We start from the raw sequence: 17,073 nt of genomic DNA, 5'->3' as shown, positions 1-17,073 counted from the left end.
TTGGTGGCACGTGACCCTGGCACCAGGCCACTGCCGTTCCTTCCGTGGACCACTTTGTTAGATACTGACCACCGCAGGCCGGGAACACCCCACAAGAGCTGCAGTTTTGGAGATTCTCTGACCCAGTCATATAGCTATCACAATTTGGCCCATGTGAAACTCACTCAAATCCTTAAGCTTGCCCATTTTTCCTGCTTCTAACACATCAACTTGTTCACTTGGTGCCTAATATATCCCACCCACTAACAGGTGCCATGATGAAGAGATTATCAGTGTTATTCACTTCACCTGTCAGTGATCAAAATGTTATACCTGATCAATGTGTTTTTCTGTTGTTTAAAAATGTTGCTCTGACTCGTGACAGAGCCATGCTTGTTTTTCTGCTGGTTCTGTTGGGGTCATTCAGTGTCACTCCTCTCCTTGATAGTTTTTGCTGTTTCAGCTAGCTGCCGGCACAGACAGAATGTTGATCCCGAGATTAAAATGTGAACAAAAGAGAGCAGCAGCCGTCACAACAACACCAAGCTTGTCCTCTATATGACCACAGCACGCCAACACCAAGCATCACAGCCACAGAGGACCTGCACACAGAACCATCAGCAGTCAGACATCACGAAAACCCAAAGACTAAACGTCATCTCACATATTGCAGCCGCTGTCTTCCTGAGTTTTGATCCAAGATGTTTGGCAGGACTCTTCTGCTCATCTGTGTCGCTGTTTTCTTCCATACAGGTAAGATTGGATGATACCAAGAGTGACACGTATAAATAATGTGTACATATAGAAACCATGCGTAGGCCTTTTCTTGCACATTGTCAGGCTTGGGCGAGAAAGAGGACTCAGATGCAGTATGGCAGAAGTATAGTCAAGTTTTATTGATCTGAATTTATGACTCTCTTGAATGAGTGAAAAAACAAAAGCTATGAAATTCTGAGAGACGTACAAGACAAACAACATGGAACACAGAGAAACGAAAAACGCTCCCGCAGGAGGAAAACCTACACTGTACTGGAATCAAAAAATAAAGTATGAAATTTACAACAAAAATTCTCTCCGAAGAGGAAGCACGATGGCTATGAAAATTATCTGCTCTATCGTATGAAAAATTATCAACAAAAATTCACTCACTAGGAGGAGAACCAAAAGGGCTAGAAAATCTCAAAATGCAAACAAAACCTTAACCAGAAAAATACAACTTAAATTCACTCTTCTAGAGAGGACAAAAATACAGATAAATAAAACAATAACAATACTTATCGAATACGAGGATTAAGACTGTGGATTCAAGGGCTTTGGTACACGACATGAAGACGAAATACTTTGGCGACGCAGACAGGGGAAGACAAAGACTTTATACACATGAGGAAGGGGAGCACAGGTGGAAACAATCAGGAATTAGGGATGACGTCAGACCGGGGACACAAGAGGAAGGGCAAGTGACCTGAAACGAGAGGAGAGTTATTTTCAAAATAAAACATGAAATTCACGAGACAGATTCCAAGACAAGACAACCTCACCGCGGTGTGACACACATAAACTCATAAACGGAGATTGTTCAATGAGAATGAACGTGCCTCACATACAGCGTACACTTTGTTTTCTAGAGATAGCTGCAGGTGAAAAGATGAGGTGGTCACAGGCCTTTTAAGCCTTTTTAATGGCCCTATGCAAGATGCTATTTGGGGGGCCCTAGTTTGTCAAACTATGATGGATAGATTCATAACCCTTTTAGGTGATCCACAACGATGCAACAATCTATTATATTTTAAGAGGAAAACAGGCCAGAGTCGTGAAAACCTCTGTCAAATTAAAATCAAACATCTTAAGTTGACCCACCCTAGCAAGTTAAACTGACAGAAAATGATAATATGATACAGTTCCACTGGAGGTGCTGAAGGCGGCCGTGCTGCTTCCTGGCCCGCGTCTCCAAAATATTTCAGAATTAAACCTGCAAAGACAAAACTCCTCAGGCTACCAAGCAAAATAGATCCGAGCATATATTCATACTAAATAACTGAGTTATGTGACACTAATACAGAAATTCATAATCTGTTTTTATAAAAAAAAGTGCAATATACAGCACAGTGTCCCTTTAAAGCATGCACCCAATTTCAAAGTTGTCACTTTTAAGCAGTTTAGGACACATTGTACGAAGATAAATGACTGATAAGCACTATGTGATGACTACTTGTGCCTAACTGTTGATATGATCTTAACCTATATTCTGTGGGCAGAACTAACTAATAAAGTATCAACTACAACTTCAACTTCAATATACAATTTCCCATGTACTCCAAATTTGTCACATATGTATACGATTTCGCCCTGAATATCTCCATGCATCGATACTGAGTCATATCCATAGCGCCACCTACTGGACACAGGAAATCAGACAAACATCCTATTTACATGACATTTAAAGGTTTTCTCCTCAGATCAGAAAATAAGTAAGCTGGCGTTGTTAAAAAAAACGCTGTGATTATATTAAACAAAACAATGCAGAACTACAGCCTGGGGCGGGGCTTCACGTAGGGGTCTGTCAGACACTGGCAGGGGAAATTCAGCCCTTTTATCCGATCGCATGATGGATGCACGTAATTTTAACATGAATACTTTATTTGCAGTATGAAAACAATCTAATGAACTGCTATATCTGCATAAAACAACATCAGTAATAACGAATATTACCAATTACTCATTAATATTGGAAAGAAAACAGATGTCTAGTTCACAGAACCACTGACACAGCTGCATGAGTGGATGGGCTTATTGCTTCTGTGTGACTGGAATTGGAACATCAACATATGACATCTTAATCTTAATATAATTCTATGCAAAGACCTATTGCCACCCAAGTCCTGCACACTGCACATGTACCTGGCACTGTTTTTTTGGTGGTACCTGCTCCACTTTCCTCTTCCTTTTTCTCCTCCTCCTCTTCCATCTCCTCCTCCTCCTCCTCCTCCTTCTCCTGTCCCTCCTCATCTGTCTCGTCCTCCTCCTCACTCCTATGACTGGCATTATCTTGTCCTTCTGCATCAACTCTACGACTGACATTGGCCTTCTCAGCTAATAATAACAATAACAGCAACAATGATAAACAGGTTAGGATGTAAAAGGATGTATAGCCTATATATTCAAATAATATCTTTTTAACTTTGAACACAGACTATCTCCTGAAATATTTTCTTTTGCAATAAGGAAGTGTGTGTGTTTTTCTGGTCAGCTAGTATAGTTTTTATTTTTAATTGACAAAGCAGATTAATGATTTATGCAGGTATGGTGTAACATTGCTGAATGTTCTGCATAGGCTTTATATAATCAGGACTTCTGGGGCCGATCACTGATTAGAGACTTTAAATAAACCCATAACCGATCACGATCCGATCAAAAAACTTTACTGTCCGTCACACAGTGACAGGGCTCAAAACATAAACGCCACAAAGACATAAAATACATTTAAACCAATAAGATGTTTGTTGTGCTTTGTTTGTTAAATGCAAAACAAACATGTCTCATTGGTTTAAATATGTGTTTTATGTCTTTGTGGCGTTTATGTTTTGAGCCCTGTCACTATGTGACATACAGTATATGAATCTTGAATCCTTAGCTAGCAGTATCATCACTAGCAAACAAAAATATTGGTGCCGTAGAACTTCGGAGGAAATGAGACAGATAAAACACAAGCCGTTTGCAATCTATGCAACGGGAGCATCTTTTTTTTTTCTTTTTCTAATGGACGTTTTTATTTAACATTTGCAAAAAGTACAGACATTCAGACAGAACAGGCACTGAGTGATAGACATATAAAAAGGATTAAAAAAAATCTTGATATAGAAATAATAGTTGTAATTGAAATAAAATAAATCAAGTGTATATAAGGCATTTCTTATTTGGGGGTAAGTGAAAATGACTGGAGTGGAATTTACCTATTAAAATCATGAGGTTTACTGTGAAGCAAACTGATTTGTCATTATATTCGAATTTTGTAATGATATCTTTGGGTCTGATTGTTAGATAAACTTATCCATGTCCCTTGAAAATATAGATGACAATGGGCAAATACAAAACAAATGCAAAATTGTCTCTGGCTCATCTCCACAAAAAGTGCACATTTCATCCACTTTCGCAAACCTAGAAATTGATCTGTTACAAGGGTAAATGTTATGTAAAATTTTAAAATGTACGTCTCTAATCTTATTAGAAATGCAGAATTGAGAGGGACACAACCATGCCGTATGCCAAAACTTTCCTCTGAGGGAAAACTTATTGTGTCCCTGACATACTTTCCTTAGATGTTTGTTTGTACATTTTCTATCCATTATGTGAACCCCATCAACTTTTAGAGAAGGTGTTTGAACATTAACATTTTGATAACTTAAGTGATATTTTATTAACTCAATCATACCAGCAGGAACAGCCTTTACAACTTAAATAAACTCTCTGTACTTGACTGGAAAGGATTTAGCTTTCAGGAAGTCCTCATAGCTGTAAAGATTTCCATTATCGTCAAACAAGGCCGTCAAAAAATATTATGTCCCTCTCAATCCAGCTCTCTTTATATATACTTTTGTTGGTAATGGTTATATGACCATTGTTCCAAAGCAATTCTTTGTGTGGAGAAAAGTTGTGAACATAACACAATTTCCAAGAGCGTAAAGCCTGTTGATAAAACTTTGAGAGTTTCAATGGTAATTTAGAAACTGTGAAGTTGCAGCCCATTAAAAACCTTAAGCCTCCTACTTTTTGGAATATATTGTGTGGAATAAAATTCCATAGTGACTCTGGTAGTTCCAAACATTTCTTAAGCCATTTAACTTTAAAGGGGTTAAAAAAAATCAGAGTTTCCAAACCTCCTTCTGCTCTCCCTAAACTAAGAATTTCTTTCTTAAGATGGTGGTGTCTATTTTTCCAAACAAAGTTAACAAACAAATTATTGATTTCTTTACAAAGTGCATTGGTAAGAAAAAGCGACAGCCAGGATAGACGAACCTTGATACACCTTCAGCTTTAGATAATAACACTCTTCCAAAAATGGATAGGTCTCTCTGCAGCCACATATTAAGAATTGACTTGTTTTTGAATTGTTTGAATTGTTTTTTTTGTTTTTTGTTTGTTTGTTTTTTTTTTAACTTTTGGAAGGAAGTTAAGTTGCTGTCTAAGCTCCACATCTTTTGTAATTTGAATTCCCAGATATTTAACAGTTTGTTTAACAAGGATATTAAACATAAGCTTTTCATCAGTCTCATATAAACATAAAATTTCACTCTTATTGATATTAAGTTTAAGACCTGAGGCTTCTGAAAATTCACCAGTTACTTGTAGTGCAGTCTGTATCTGCGATTTATCCTTGAGAGATAAAACCGTGTCATCGGCCAGCTGTGAAATTGCCTTGAATATTTGGGTTGCACGAAATATTTAAAAATAGAAGTTCAGCATCAACCAAAAATAAAAAACAGGAAATAGGGCAACCTTGTCGTACACCTCTTGAAACAGAAAATCTTTGAGACATTTTGGGATATAGAATAACTGAACTATTTACGTCTTTATAAAACATGGTAATGTTATTAATAAATTTATCTCCAAAACCAAGAATTTGCAGGGTTTGTATAATGAAGGGGTGTTCAATTGAATCAAATGCCTCAGTGCTTTGGAGTTTATATAATCTGAATAATCAATTAGATCCATTACTAATCTGACATTGGAGCTAATATGATGATTTGCCATGAAGACATTTTGGTTTTCACTTATTATCTCTTCTAAATTCTTTTTTAGTCGTTTAGCATAAACTTGTGCTAAGATTTTATAGTCTATATTTAAGAGTGAAACAGGTTAATTGATCTTTTCTTGGCTTAGGAATCAAGGTTATCAGTCCTTGCTTCATAGTTGTTGTCATTTCTTGTTTGTCTATGCATTCATTATACATTAATAAGAGGTGATCTTTGATTAGATCCCAAAAGGAAAGATAAAATTCTACTGTGAGGCCATCGCTTCCAGGTGATTTCTTCAATCTCATTGAGTGCACAGCATTAGTCATTTCTGAACACAAAAGCCTAGCTTCACATTCCTCTTTAAAACATTTTAGAAATCAAAGGTGTAAAGTTGCGTATGTGTATCATAAATGTGTCACACTTTGCTCGACTAAATTCAGATGTGTATAGTTTGTTGTAAAAAGAGGTGATGTGATTAGAGATGTTATTAGGATCAGAACATATGACACCATTTATATTAAGAGATGTAATGTTATTTCTCTTTCTGTTTCTTTTCTCCAGTGCAAAAAAGTAACTGGAGTATTTATCTCCTTTTTCTAACCACTTGGCTCGAGATCTGATGAAAGCACCTTTTAGCTATCAAGCTCTTCATTGAGACTTTTTAGTGTTTCTAATTCATCCTCAAATAAGTCGTGTTTGGAACTTAGCAGCTGCAACTGATTTATAAGGGCATTCACTTTTTCAGTTTAATTCTTTTAATTCAAAAGTCAATTCTTGACCTTAAACTCCTGCTGGAGTTAGCCATGTGTAGTCTGTGACACCGGGGTTCATAAATCTCCACACATCTGTCAGTAAAAAATGATCACTTATAAATGAGGTAGGTTTAAATTTAGATAGTGATGTAGATCTCGGAGGATGTCGATCCATACAATTGTCTGGAGCGTCATTGAAATCACCTCCTATGATAATAGCAGAATCCTTGTATTTTTCAGAAAACATGTCCTTTGCTTGAGCTGCTCTGTTAGGTCCATAAACATTGCAAATAATAAACAGGAGGTCATCTACTTTCAAAACTAAAATAATCCACTGGCCTTCATTTGAAACTGTGGACTCCAGAATATTACCATTAAATCTGTTTAGTAGTATTGCAACTCAAGCTGAATAATTTGAGCCATGAGAAAAATACACTGCGTCGCCCCATTGTGATTTCCAGAATTTTTCATCGTCAATATCTGAATGAGTTTCTTGTAAGAAAACAATATCAGTATTGCAACTTCTGCTAAATTAAAATACTGCCTTCCTTTTTGTGTTATCACGTAAACCCCTTACATTAATAGAACACAAATTCAGTGCCTTAAAACTAAAACATTCCATATCAAACACTTTATCTGATGTCTGAAAAACAAATAAACTCTACACTATATCAGAGAACAAACAATCAATCCCTTATTGGTGGATTTTAAACCGTTTACCATTTTAGCAGTTAGGTCCATTTGGTACCGCTGTGTCTCATTTGACAAAACCTCTAAGAACTAGTAATTTAACAAGTCACTTTTTTCCTATCGATGTAAGCATTGGGACCACGGAAACCAGCACATTTGCCTTGCTTTCTAGCTGCTTCCACAAGTGGCCACAACCGGTTTCTTTCCATCCTGTCAGCGTGTGTCAAATCCTCCTTGAGCATCAGCTTCTTCTCTTTCATGATCTGATTCTCATGGGATACCTTCCAGATTTTATTTCTGAAATTTCTCATGGTGAATTGGATGATGATGGAGCGATTTGTGTTGTCTCGGGGTACTCCTACCCTGTGTACTGTACTATGTACCGATTTTCTCCTTCTCCTCTGGTACAAGTCGCAAAAAGCTTAATGATGTCGGCTCGGATGTTTTCTCCAGTTGCCTCCTTCATCCCGTACACTAGCTGAGAGTTCCAGCGCCTGCTGTATTGCTCAGCATCATCACTTCTCTGCTGTAGTTTGGAGACTTGCTCTGCTAACTTTTTCACTTGCCTCTCGTTCTTTTGAACTTGGATTTCCACCCCTTTCAGCTGGTCATACAAAGCCGTTATAGCACTGCAGTCAAGCCACCCCCCACTCAGAAATCCCCGGTCAACCTAGCCGCCAGTTAATTTGCAGTGCCTGTATATAAACGATATTACCATAATGCAGTGCCAGAACAGAATTCAAAATAAAAGCAGACACTTATGAAGGCAGTCTGCAATTTCACATGAATACAATCAATCAGCCAGTCTGTTAATTGATTGATGAATCATTTAAACGATTAGTTGATTACTTCATTGAGCATTTAAGAAATTAATTCATTGATTATTTACTGAATTCATATCACCATCCTTATTCTGATCACAGTGAAGCCTCAGAAGATGAGGGCCATGACATTTCATCTGTGTGTATAATTAGTCCAACATAAAAATGAACACAATAGCTGGAGTTTCTGATGAGGAATTTCAAAATAAAAGCCCACTTAATAGTCAAATATTTTCAATATTTCCCTCAGATTCAGATCCACATTAAGAGGAAACTCGTCACTCGAGTTTGCGAACGTGATTCACGTTCACGCTGATTCAGTGACAGCGTGAACATGATTCACGTCCTCAGCAGGTCGTTCACGCTGTGATTCATTCATGATTCGCGAACCTACTGCAGGCAGAGAACTGACGCTGAGGACGTGATTCTTGTTCACGCACTGTGCTGAAAGTGGCGATGTGTCTCTCACTCAGCCAGGGCAGAGGAGATGATTCACGTTCAGTAACGGTACTGCTAAAATTAGTGCTGTGTTGCTAACATCCGTGTAGCATCATGTTATGTGATTTTACTGTGCACAGAGGACACTTTAACCGTGTAATAATTTTAGTGCATGTATACCACTCAGAGCAGCATTGCGTCTCCCGCGAATGATTGCGCACCGTCCCTCAGTAAGTGAACGTGAACCTCAGGGCTGCATTATTAACTGAATGACGGATCGTTTGGCTGCTCATCAGTTCAGGGAGTTGGAGAGCATTGAACGATTCGGTGAACGAATCTTTTGAACGAATCACTTTACTGAACGGATTCTAGAGATTCAGTTCAGTAAAAAGAACTGCTGTTCCCATCACTACCGTGGCTGAGGTGAAACCTGACACTACACTGTCAGGCTACGTCTTGGCTCATTTGCATACTGCAACAGTGATTGGGACAGAGAGAGGAGAGGGAAGATCATACTGTATCGTGTCGTGTCCTGTGTGTCCCTTTTTCAGCGGATTTGTCTGCTACTGCAGATAATTTTGTCAACTTGTAATATATTAATTTTGTGACTATAATCTGCTTTCTCAACTTCTAAAACAGACAGTGACAGTGTCGCCGCCAATCAATAATCAAAACACAACTGGCCACAAATTCGTTTGAAGGATTTTTCACCTGTAGTCCATTTCGTTTTTATGTAGATTGCAGAGAGTTTTTCTGACTTCAGTATAATACCGGCAGGAGCAGGCCACCAAATGATAAAGGAACAAATTCCTCATTCCTATCTGGAACCAAACCTCACATGTTTGATAAGAGTCCAGCCCTGACCACATAGGCCAATATACAGTCATAGTCACAGCGCTACATGTGGGACACAGGAAATGACATGACAGGAAATTACATTTAACCCCTTCCTGCACTGTCCAAAACATGGACAGTTAAGAGATGCATACACAATAATCAGGACAAAAGGACCAGATCCGCAGCACGCCCCGACGTGTGTGGACTACGAGGGCCCCTTCATCGCTGCTCACAGCTTTAATTTGAAAGTGCATCTGAAGAGAGAGGAGAAGTATATGTGACCATTAGATGTTACATTTTAATAATAAAAAAAAAAACAGAACTTTGATGTGTGCTGTACATAAGACTAATAATGAAAATATATTGAGATTTATTCAACTTTATTGTCCTTGCAAAGCAATTAAGTCTATCCAGAGTGCAAAAAGCAGTAAAGTGCAGTGTATATCGCCTATGAATGATATGGGAAAGCTAAGGTGCACAGTACTGACAGTAACACACTTTAACTGCACTTTAACACTGATGTAAACTTCAACAAACATAAGCTGTGACACAATAAACCAAAGGCTTACAGCCACCCTTTTGCTTATAAAGTTATGGAAAACTAATAGCATTTTAACTGACATACAAGCAGTGAAACACAGCCAGAAGGTTAAAATAACACCTGAACAGGCCAAACGTTAACCTTCCAAATGTCCCTGATGAATTAAAGGTGGAGTAACATTAGCTTACGTCGACTCAAGCTATTTATTGATTATTAAACAATGCTGCTATTGTCCAAGTAAGATAGCAAGCTAATGTACAATTTCATTCACTTCATCACATTGACATTACTGTTTACATTACTGACATTACTCTTCACGTTTTTCTTCCTCTTTTTTTGTTTCACTGGGCGCTGGATAGTTTCAGTCCCTGGGACATTGTGATTCTGCTAGCATATCAATAAATCTCTCTCTTGGTCTCTGGGTCTCGGTGTGGTCTGATTCAGGCAGCTCGCCTCTTGCTGGCTGTTCAGTCCCGTTCTGTGCATCTAAACTGACTGTTGTGGATTAATGAGACTAAACGAGTTCGGACCGAGTCTGTTTCGGTCTGAGGATGTTCGTGTGTAGCTAGCTGCTAGCCCAACCCCACGGCCCACCTCCTGAGTCGATGGACGCACCCGCAGGTCCAAAAACGGATGCAGGGTAAATAATGTCCGCCACGCTTTTTTGCGAACATTGCCGTGTCCAAGCAGCAAGTTTGGTTGCTGAGGAACTGGGGAAGTGTGTGAGGGACGCCGGCGGTGATACAGACAGCGACAGAGATGGCGAGTTTTGAGAGTTGAGAGATTTGTGACATATAGCGTGTTTGGAGTGTATAGTTAGTATGTTGTATAGTGTTTAGTGTAGTGTGTTTAGTGTGTAGTGTAGTCTTTTTTTTGTGTTGTGAGTCAAAACTAGGAGGAGGCTGCTGAATGTGGAACAGGCAGGAATGAGCTGAAGAGCCCTGAGCCGGCATTGCCTGCATTCAAATGTAAATAGTTACATATCACTTTGTAAATTTCAAAAACTTATGCACACATTTAGCGAAGAACAATTTATATTTGCATTGTAACTAATGCAATTGGTTCAGTAAACGTATTTGTGGTTTTCACAGTAAAAAATGTAACTTTTTCCTACACTGATTTTATGTTATTTTGTGATTTTAGTGTTAATATAGTATGTCAAAATGAAAAAATAACTGTACAGTCACACATGTGAGGTTGTGCTGAAAATAACAAGGCAAGGTAAAACAAGGCAAGGTAAAAAGTTTTTAAGGTGAAATATAATGGTATAATCAAAAGTAGCCAAAAACAGCCAATTATATCCCTGATGTCCCACCTTCAAACACAACCTCATTTGGTCTTCCATGAAAAAGCTACTTAATGCACTAGCATTGAATGAATAATTCGAGACAAGATGATTCTGATTTCATGATCAATATACCATACATGCCTACAACTACTGTGTCTGCCAGCATTTGAGTCATATGCATAAACAAGAAGCTGCATCAAGGTCAATCATCTTATTAGAGTCAGTTAAAAGAGATGGCAATGTTAAGCCATGTCACAAAAAAGGATGTATCCCTCTGGTGTCACTGTGTGACATTTGTGTCAATAATTGTCAAGCACAGGTGACTCCGCGGGGGTGGGCCCCAAATCAAATTATGCTTAGGGACCTCCAAAAGCTTGGGCTGGCACTGAGGGCAGGTACAGTGCAATGAGCCAGGAACTCAGAAAAAAGGCCTCTCCATTATTTAATAGTCTTTGCTATGAAGTTATGTTGCCGTGGGCACAATATTTCAAAATAATAGTAGTAATAGTGTTGGTAAAAAATAGGATTTTTTTTTTTTTTTTGTTACTTTTTTTCCTCCCTCCATTTGTAGTGCCCCCATGGGTGACCGTGCCCTTTAACATTTGCCTATACAACCTATGCCTGCATAGCTTTATAAATGTGATGAAAACAAAGGGTCTGCAATTGTCTTTGAGTGTACACTCAAGGGCCAAAAAGGGTTATATTAACATGTACTTACCACTTAATTGAAACACATTGCACCACACAAGTTGTCATACGATCATTTACCCTAACCCTAATATCTAATCAAAGTGTAACAGTGATGTATCTCACTAACTGTATGTCACAAAAACAAAATTACATATCATCTTGCAAGGATATCATACCAGCTTCAATGCAACTCAACCTGTGGACATGCAGACTCACGAGTCCTCAGTGGTCATTAATGCATTATTATGGGGACTCATGAGGAGTCATTACAGCATTGCGAATGAGACCACACTTATTTTCAGTCTTGGCCTTAATCTCATCTACACAACTGTAATGTTGCAGCATTTGTGATTGTTGTGATGCTATTGCTCCAACAAAAATCTGTCCACCGAACAGTAGACAGACAGACAGGCACGTGGCAAAGCACTAATACTAATTCTAAAGCATCTCATATTTTTCTTAGTTTCAATGGTACAAATTGAGTTCATAGTCCAGGTGCAGGATCAGGTGTAATGAACAGTCAATACTGGAATATTAATTAACCTTAGAAACTTAACTGTCTCTTTTCAGATGCTGAGGATCCATCCAGGCACAACAGGAGGGTAAGAACCAAACAAAAAAGCATCCTACAAACTACTACAACTACGTATTACTACTACTACAATAACTGAAATGCATTTAAAAAGTACATTTAAGATTTGGTCTTAAACAAGTATGTACTGTGACCAGAAGAAATGTTCAGTGCAAAGTCTACTTGTTATACTTTAGCTCCGTTCAGACAGAGACACTGCAAAGAAGTCTCACCTCTATACCGCCTTGGTATTTTCACAGTAAACTAAGTGGCACCATCTTAAAATTCATACGCCATAAATTAATTCTATTCACATGTTTCCAGGTGTAAATCTAAACATGTCTCAGCAGACTATTATTGTAGTATCGTATCATGTATCGTGGAACGTTACAATGACCGCCAGTGACTGACCCTGTCTGGCACTCACTCATGGAGAGGGATGCTGTTTTCAGGGGGAGTTCCACTGAAGTGTAGGTCAGGAGGGCCAATCAGTGGTTTTATTTCTAGACAAGTTGCCAGAGACAGTTACTACAACAACATTGTTGTGGAAGGCAACAGAGACATGGTAAGATAAAGTTTTGAGCTCTCAATCATATCACAATTACTTTCAATAAACAGAAGGAGCTGCCTGGCTCTCTCTGCTGGAGACACACTGTTTCACCTGTGGTACGACCTCCACTAAAGGATCAGAGGTGGAATCAAACTGTTCCCTTCATTCATCTCTGTAAATCTCCCTGAATTCTGAGTTGTAGAAGAGATACGGTAAACCCCTACAGAGGATCTCAGACTATGAACACGCAAGAACAATGAAGAGCCTCAGGTCGTCAATAACATGTTAAATGAAATATTAAACAGAAAGTGAGATTGAAACAGGACTTAAGATTTCTGTACAGATGCTGCTGCAGTGATCAAACTGTGAGATCAGAGTCTGTCATGTTTCTTTAAAGTATATATATGTATATTCCTAAAATATGTCAAGATTGAACAGGTCATAAAGGGTGATGTTAATATTTCTGACACAATTCTACATGTTTTAGTTTTATTCTGTCACATTTGTTTCTATACATTTTCTTTTTTACTCATGTAGTTGGACTGAGTTTTGGTCATTCCACCACCTGGGGACCTTTGTCTCTGGGACCTGGTCGGGCACCCTAACCCTTACCCTACACCATTTTGTGCTGTCTTTTTAAACTTATCCCATATTAATTATTCTAACCCTAAACACACCTCCATCCACATGCCTGACATCTATTTCTGATCTCATGGGACTAGCTGCTCAAAAGTATTTAAACAAGACCGCTTGTCTTCTTAGCATTGTTGACCCTGATCACAAGCTAGAGAGGAGACTCCTCGATAGAAATATGAGTGTTTCAGTATTTAACTCACAATTAATAGTATTATTGGAAGATGTCTTATTGAGGGAAGTGGTTTATGTTGAGAAAACACACTGCTAAAAAAAAATAAGGGAACAGTTGATGCTCACAGTCAAGCAGTTAAAACTTGGGATGATCAATCCGTCCAGTTAGGAAGCACAAGAGAATATGAGTCAGGTTTATCTGTTCTAGAGCAAAAGAAAATGACACCAGGTGCAGTGGAGAGGCAAAAACAAGACCACCCGCAAAAGGGAATAGTTCCTCATGTGGTGACCACAGACAAATGTTCTCTTGTGATCCTTCCTCACTAATTATTCCCTAGTTTTGTGTTCAGCTATAGTCCTTGTCACTACTGGTAGCGTGAGGCAGTACGTGCAACCTAATCAGCGTTCACAGGTAGTCCAGCTCCTGTAGGATGGCATATGCATTTAGCTGCCACATGAAGGTCTACTCTATCTCCCAGCACAGTCTCAAGAGCATGAAGGAGATACCAGGAGACCGGCTGTTACAGGAGGAGAACTGGACCAGGCTGTAGAAGGGAATCAACCCACCAGTAGGGACTGGTATCTACTCCTTTGTACGAGAGCCCTATAAAATGATTTCAACTTGAATAAATCAGTCATCAAGAGCTGAAGTGTGATTATGGTGTTCTCTTAATTTTTTTTAGCAGTGTACATGTTCAGGTTATCAATTGAATTTATCTTAACCTAACTCATCACTGAATGAGTCTAAACCTGATCATAATCATTCTGGAGTCTGACTTTGAAGCATAACTAAAGCTAACCATAACTATCTCTGTTTTTCTTAATGTAGCCCTCTTGTGTGGGGATGACTGTTACACAGTTGTGTCCTCTGAATTACTCTCCAGTGTGCGGCAGTGATGGCAATACCTACTCCAATGAATGTGCTCTGTGTGTCCACAGACTGTGAGTTGTAATTCATCAATAATTCTGATTGTGGAAGGTTGTTTTTTTCAACCCCGGTCCAAACCTTGATGGTCTGGAGGTGCTTTGGTGCTGCTACCATTACTATCATCAGAAATACAGTCTATACAATATTAGTGTGGTAAATCTTTTGGGAATGGCAGATTTTTTATGGCAGAGGATCATTTTCATGTAATTGTTGATTAGGTGACATAACCTGTTGTGTTAAAGGGAAATTGATCTTTAGAACCTTTTGACAATTATGTCAGCACAGACTAAACTGTTGTGCTGATTCAAGAAGCCAATTGGACTAGCTGAGTATCTGAAGCGTTGGCATCTGTAGTGTTAATTTTAGTCCCAACGTGACCAGAATGAAGAACGTTCTCACCACTCTGTCCTTGTTGTTTTTCTTGGTAAATTCATTCTCATGTTGTTATTTCCACCTGTCTTCTTTTTGGGGTTTTTTTCCGCCTCTTTTGATTAGCTAATTAGATTCACCTGTCTGTCTGTCATCCAGTTGGGTATTCAGATCATCTCAACAGACTGACAGCTAGAATGACAAAGGTTGTGAGAGGCTGTAGCTGCTGCACATGGATGACTCTTAGACCAAAGATAGTATTATTTAAAATGCAAGTAATCACTCAATACCTTATCTTTTCAATGTCATGGCTAGGTTTTCTATCCATTTGGCATTTTGCATTAGACTTTAAATGGGTGTTTTCATAGGAAGATGAAATATTTTAGGCGCCCAAACTTTTTTTGTAATTACAGATGGTAATATGAGCCTAACAATATGAGTGAAAAGGTTGAATGTTGAATCTTGAATAAAAAATCTTTCTGAGTTTTCTGAAATCTGAGTATCTGGTATTTCTCCCCATTGTGGAAATGAAAAGTGTAGAGGACTTCTTGGTCTTCTCTGGTCTTCAGTAGTTTTCAGTTTCATCAGTTAATGTACTTTGTTCATCCTGCACTTGAGTGTGTATTTCTGAGGTAAACTAAAGTTGATGAATTTACCTTCTGATGTTGTGATCACTTCGCTCCAGCACTGCCCCCCTGGAAACCTTAAGCGTAAACATGAGCTGAAGCTGAGAAAACCTGTCTCTAAGTACAATAACAACCTGATTTCTGTCACTATCATTTACTTTATGAATCCTCAAACCTTCTGATTACTTCTTAGTGTATGTGGTAATCCAAGGGTTATAGATGACCATAAAACTATTAAATCCAATTATATTCCTGTGAAATGAGATATTTAAACATCATGTCACTATTGAAATATTCAGTGAGAGTCAGTTTGGGTTAGTAATTGTGTGGGTAAACTGTTTATTTAATGTTTTAACAGAATGAGGATGAGATGGGTTTTAATGTAAACAAGTGACAGCTTTACCTTGTGAGAAGGTGTTTATAACACTGGTAGAGTATATTGTTAACACAAACAACTGTTGTGTACTTGAATCAGGAGAGAAACATCTGTTTTTTTCAACTGCTCCCTTACCTGCATACATGCAGAACCAGTTGTTATCAATACATCAGAACTGTTGTAATACATTATTGTTTTTGTTTTCAGGGACACAAATGCAGACATTTTGATTGTGAAGGATGAGGCCTGCTGAGGATGACATCATCATACTCATCACTAACTGATAATATCATCAGACTTCTGTGTAAAGAACATCTTGACATGCATCTTTGACTCCCGTTTGAATGTAGCGTTTAGCTTGTAGTGCACATACACACACACTTATACACATTTCTTTGACTGCAGCCATATGTGTAATAATTTGAACGCATACATTTTATAAGGCTGTGTTTTATATTTTGATTTGTTTGTAAACACATTTATGATTGTAACCTTCCAACAATAAAGGTTTGTTGCAGCTGACATCAGTGTTATCATTTCTGTGAGACAGATGTATAATTCAGCATGTATAAATGGGGCACCTGTCACCAAGGACAAATGTGATTTGTAAACTAGTTCTGTTTAGAAATAAATGATTTGGGCTCTGACCTCCCCGCGTCTGAGTCATAGCAGTGGGTGGGGGGATGTCATGGTTAGAGTAAGGAAGAGGTGTGAAAACTGTGTTGGAAATTTTGTACTTCATGAAGAGAGATGTGAACTGAGGTGTTGCACAGGAATGTTCAATATAACTGTTTAATGTGACCTGTAAGCAGTGACTTTGTTTTAGGTTGTTTTATGACCCTTTGTGTTGTTTTATGACCATGTAAGGTATTGAATGACCACTGAAAGGTATCACTTCCTTCTCTGTGAATTATTCATTTAAGTGCAGGAGGGCATAAATTAGTAACTATCAGAGTGAAAACACACCCAGAGACCATGCTTTTCTCCTAAGACATTGAGTCTTCACTTTGTAACAGACCTGTGTGTTGCTCTATGAATGCTCCTCTTGTACAAGATTAAAACCTTGTTTGAACTTTGA

At 38.4% G+C, this 17,073-nt stretch overlaps 1 protein-coding gene across 1 annotated transcript; it reads left to right on the top strand.

Annotated features, from left to right (window-relative positions):
* Positions 1 to 147: 147 nt before the first annotated feature.
* On the top strand, positions 148 to 16,517 carry LOC119006887 (probable pancreatic secretory proteinase inhibitor). Its single transcript, XM_037076022.1, has 4 exons — positions 148 to 732; positions 12,339 to 12,370; positions 14,526 to 14,638; positions 16,203 to 16,517. Exons 1-4 carry the CDS (start codon positions 681 to 683, stop codon positions 16,246 to 16,248), a joined length of 243 nt encoding a protein of 80 aa, XP_036931917.1. The 5' UTR covers positions 148 to 680; the 3' UTR covers positions 16,249 to 16,517.
* Positions 16,518 to 17,073: the final 556 nt, after the last annotated feature.

The sequence above is a fragment of the Acanthopagrus latus genome, chromosome 18, assembly GCF_904848185.1.
Source record: "Acanthopagrus latus isolate v.2019 chromosome 18, fAcaLat1.1, whole genome shotgun sequence".
In the NCBI taxonomy this organism is placed as follows: domain Eukaryota; kingdom Metazoa; phylum Chordata; class Actinopteri; order Spariformes; family Sparidae; genus Acanthopagrus; species Acanthopagrus latus.
The sequence above is the reverse complement of the archived record's forward strand: the minus strand, read 5'-3'. Positions and strand labels throughout refer to the sequence as shown.

Bases quoted from the DNA above. Each gene is read 5' to 3' on its own strand.
- LOC119006887 (XM_037076022.1), top strand. From the start codon at position 681: ATGTTTGGCAGGACTCTTCTGCTCATCTGTGTCGCTGTTTTCTTCCAT. The intron at 12,371-14,525 runs GTAAGAACCAAA...TTCTTAATGTAG, and splicing joins CATCCAGGCACAACAGGAGG to CCCTCTTGTGTGGGGATGAC. The intron at 14,639-16,202 runs GTGAGTTGTAAT...TTTTGTTTTCAG, and splicing joins GCTCTGTGTGTCCACAGACT to GGACACAAATGCAGACATTT.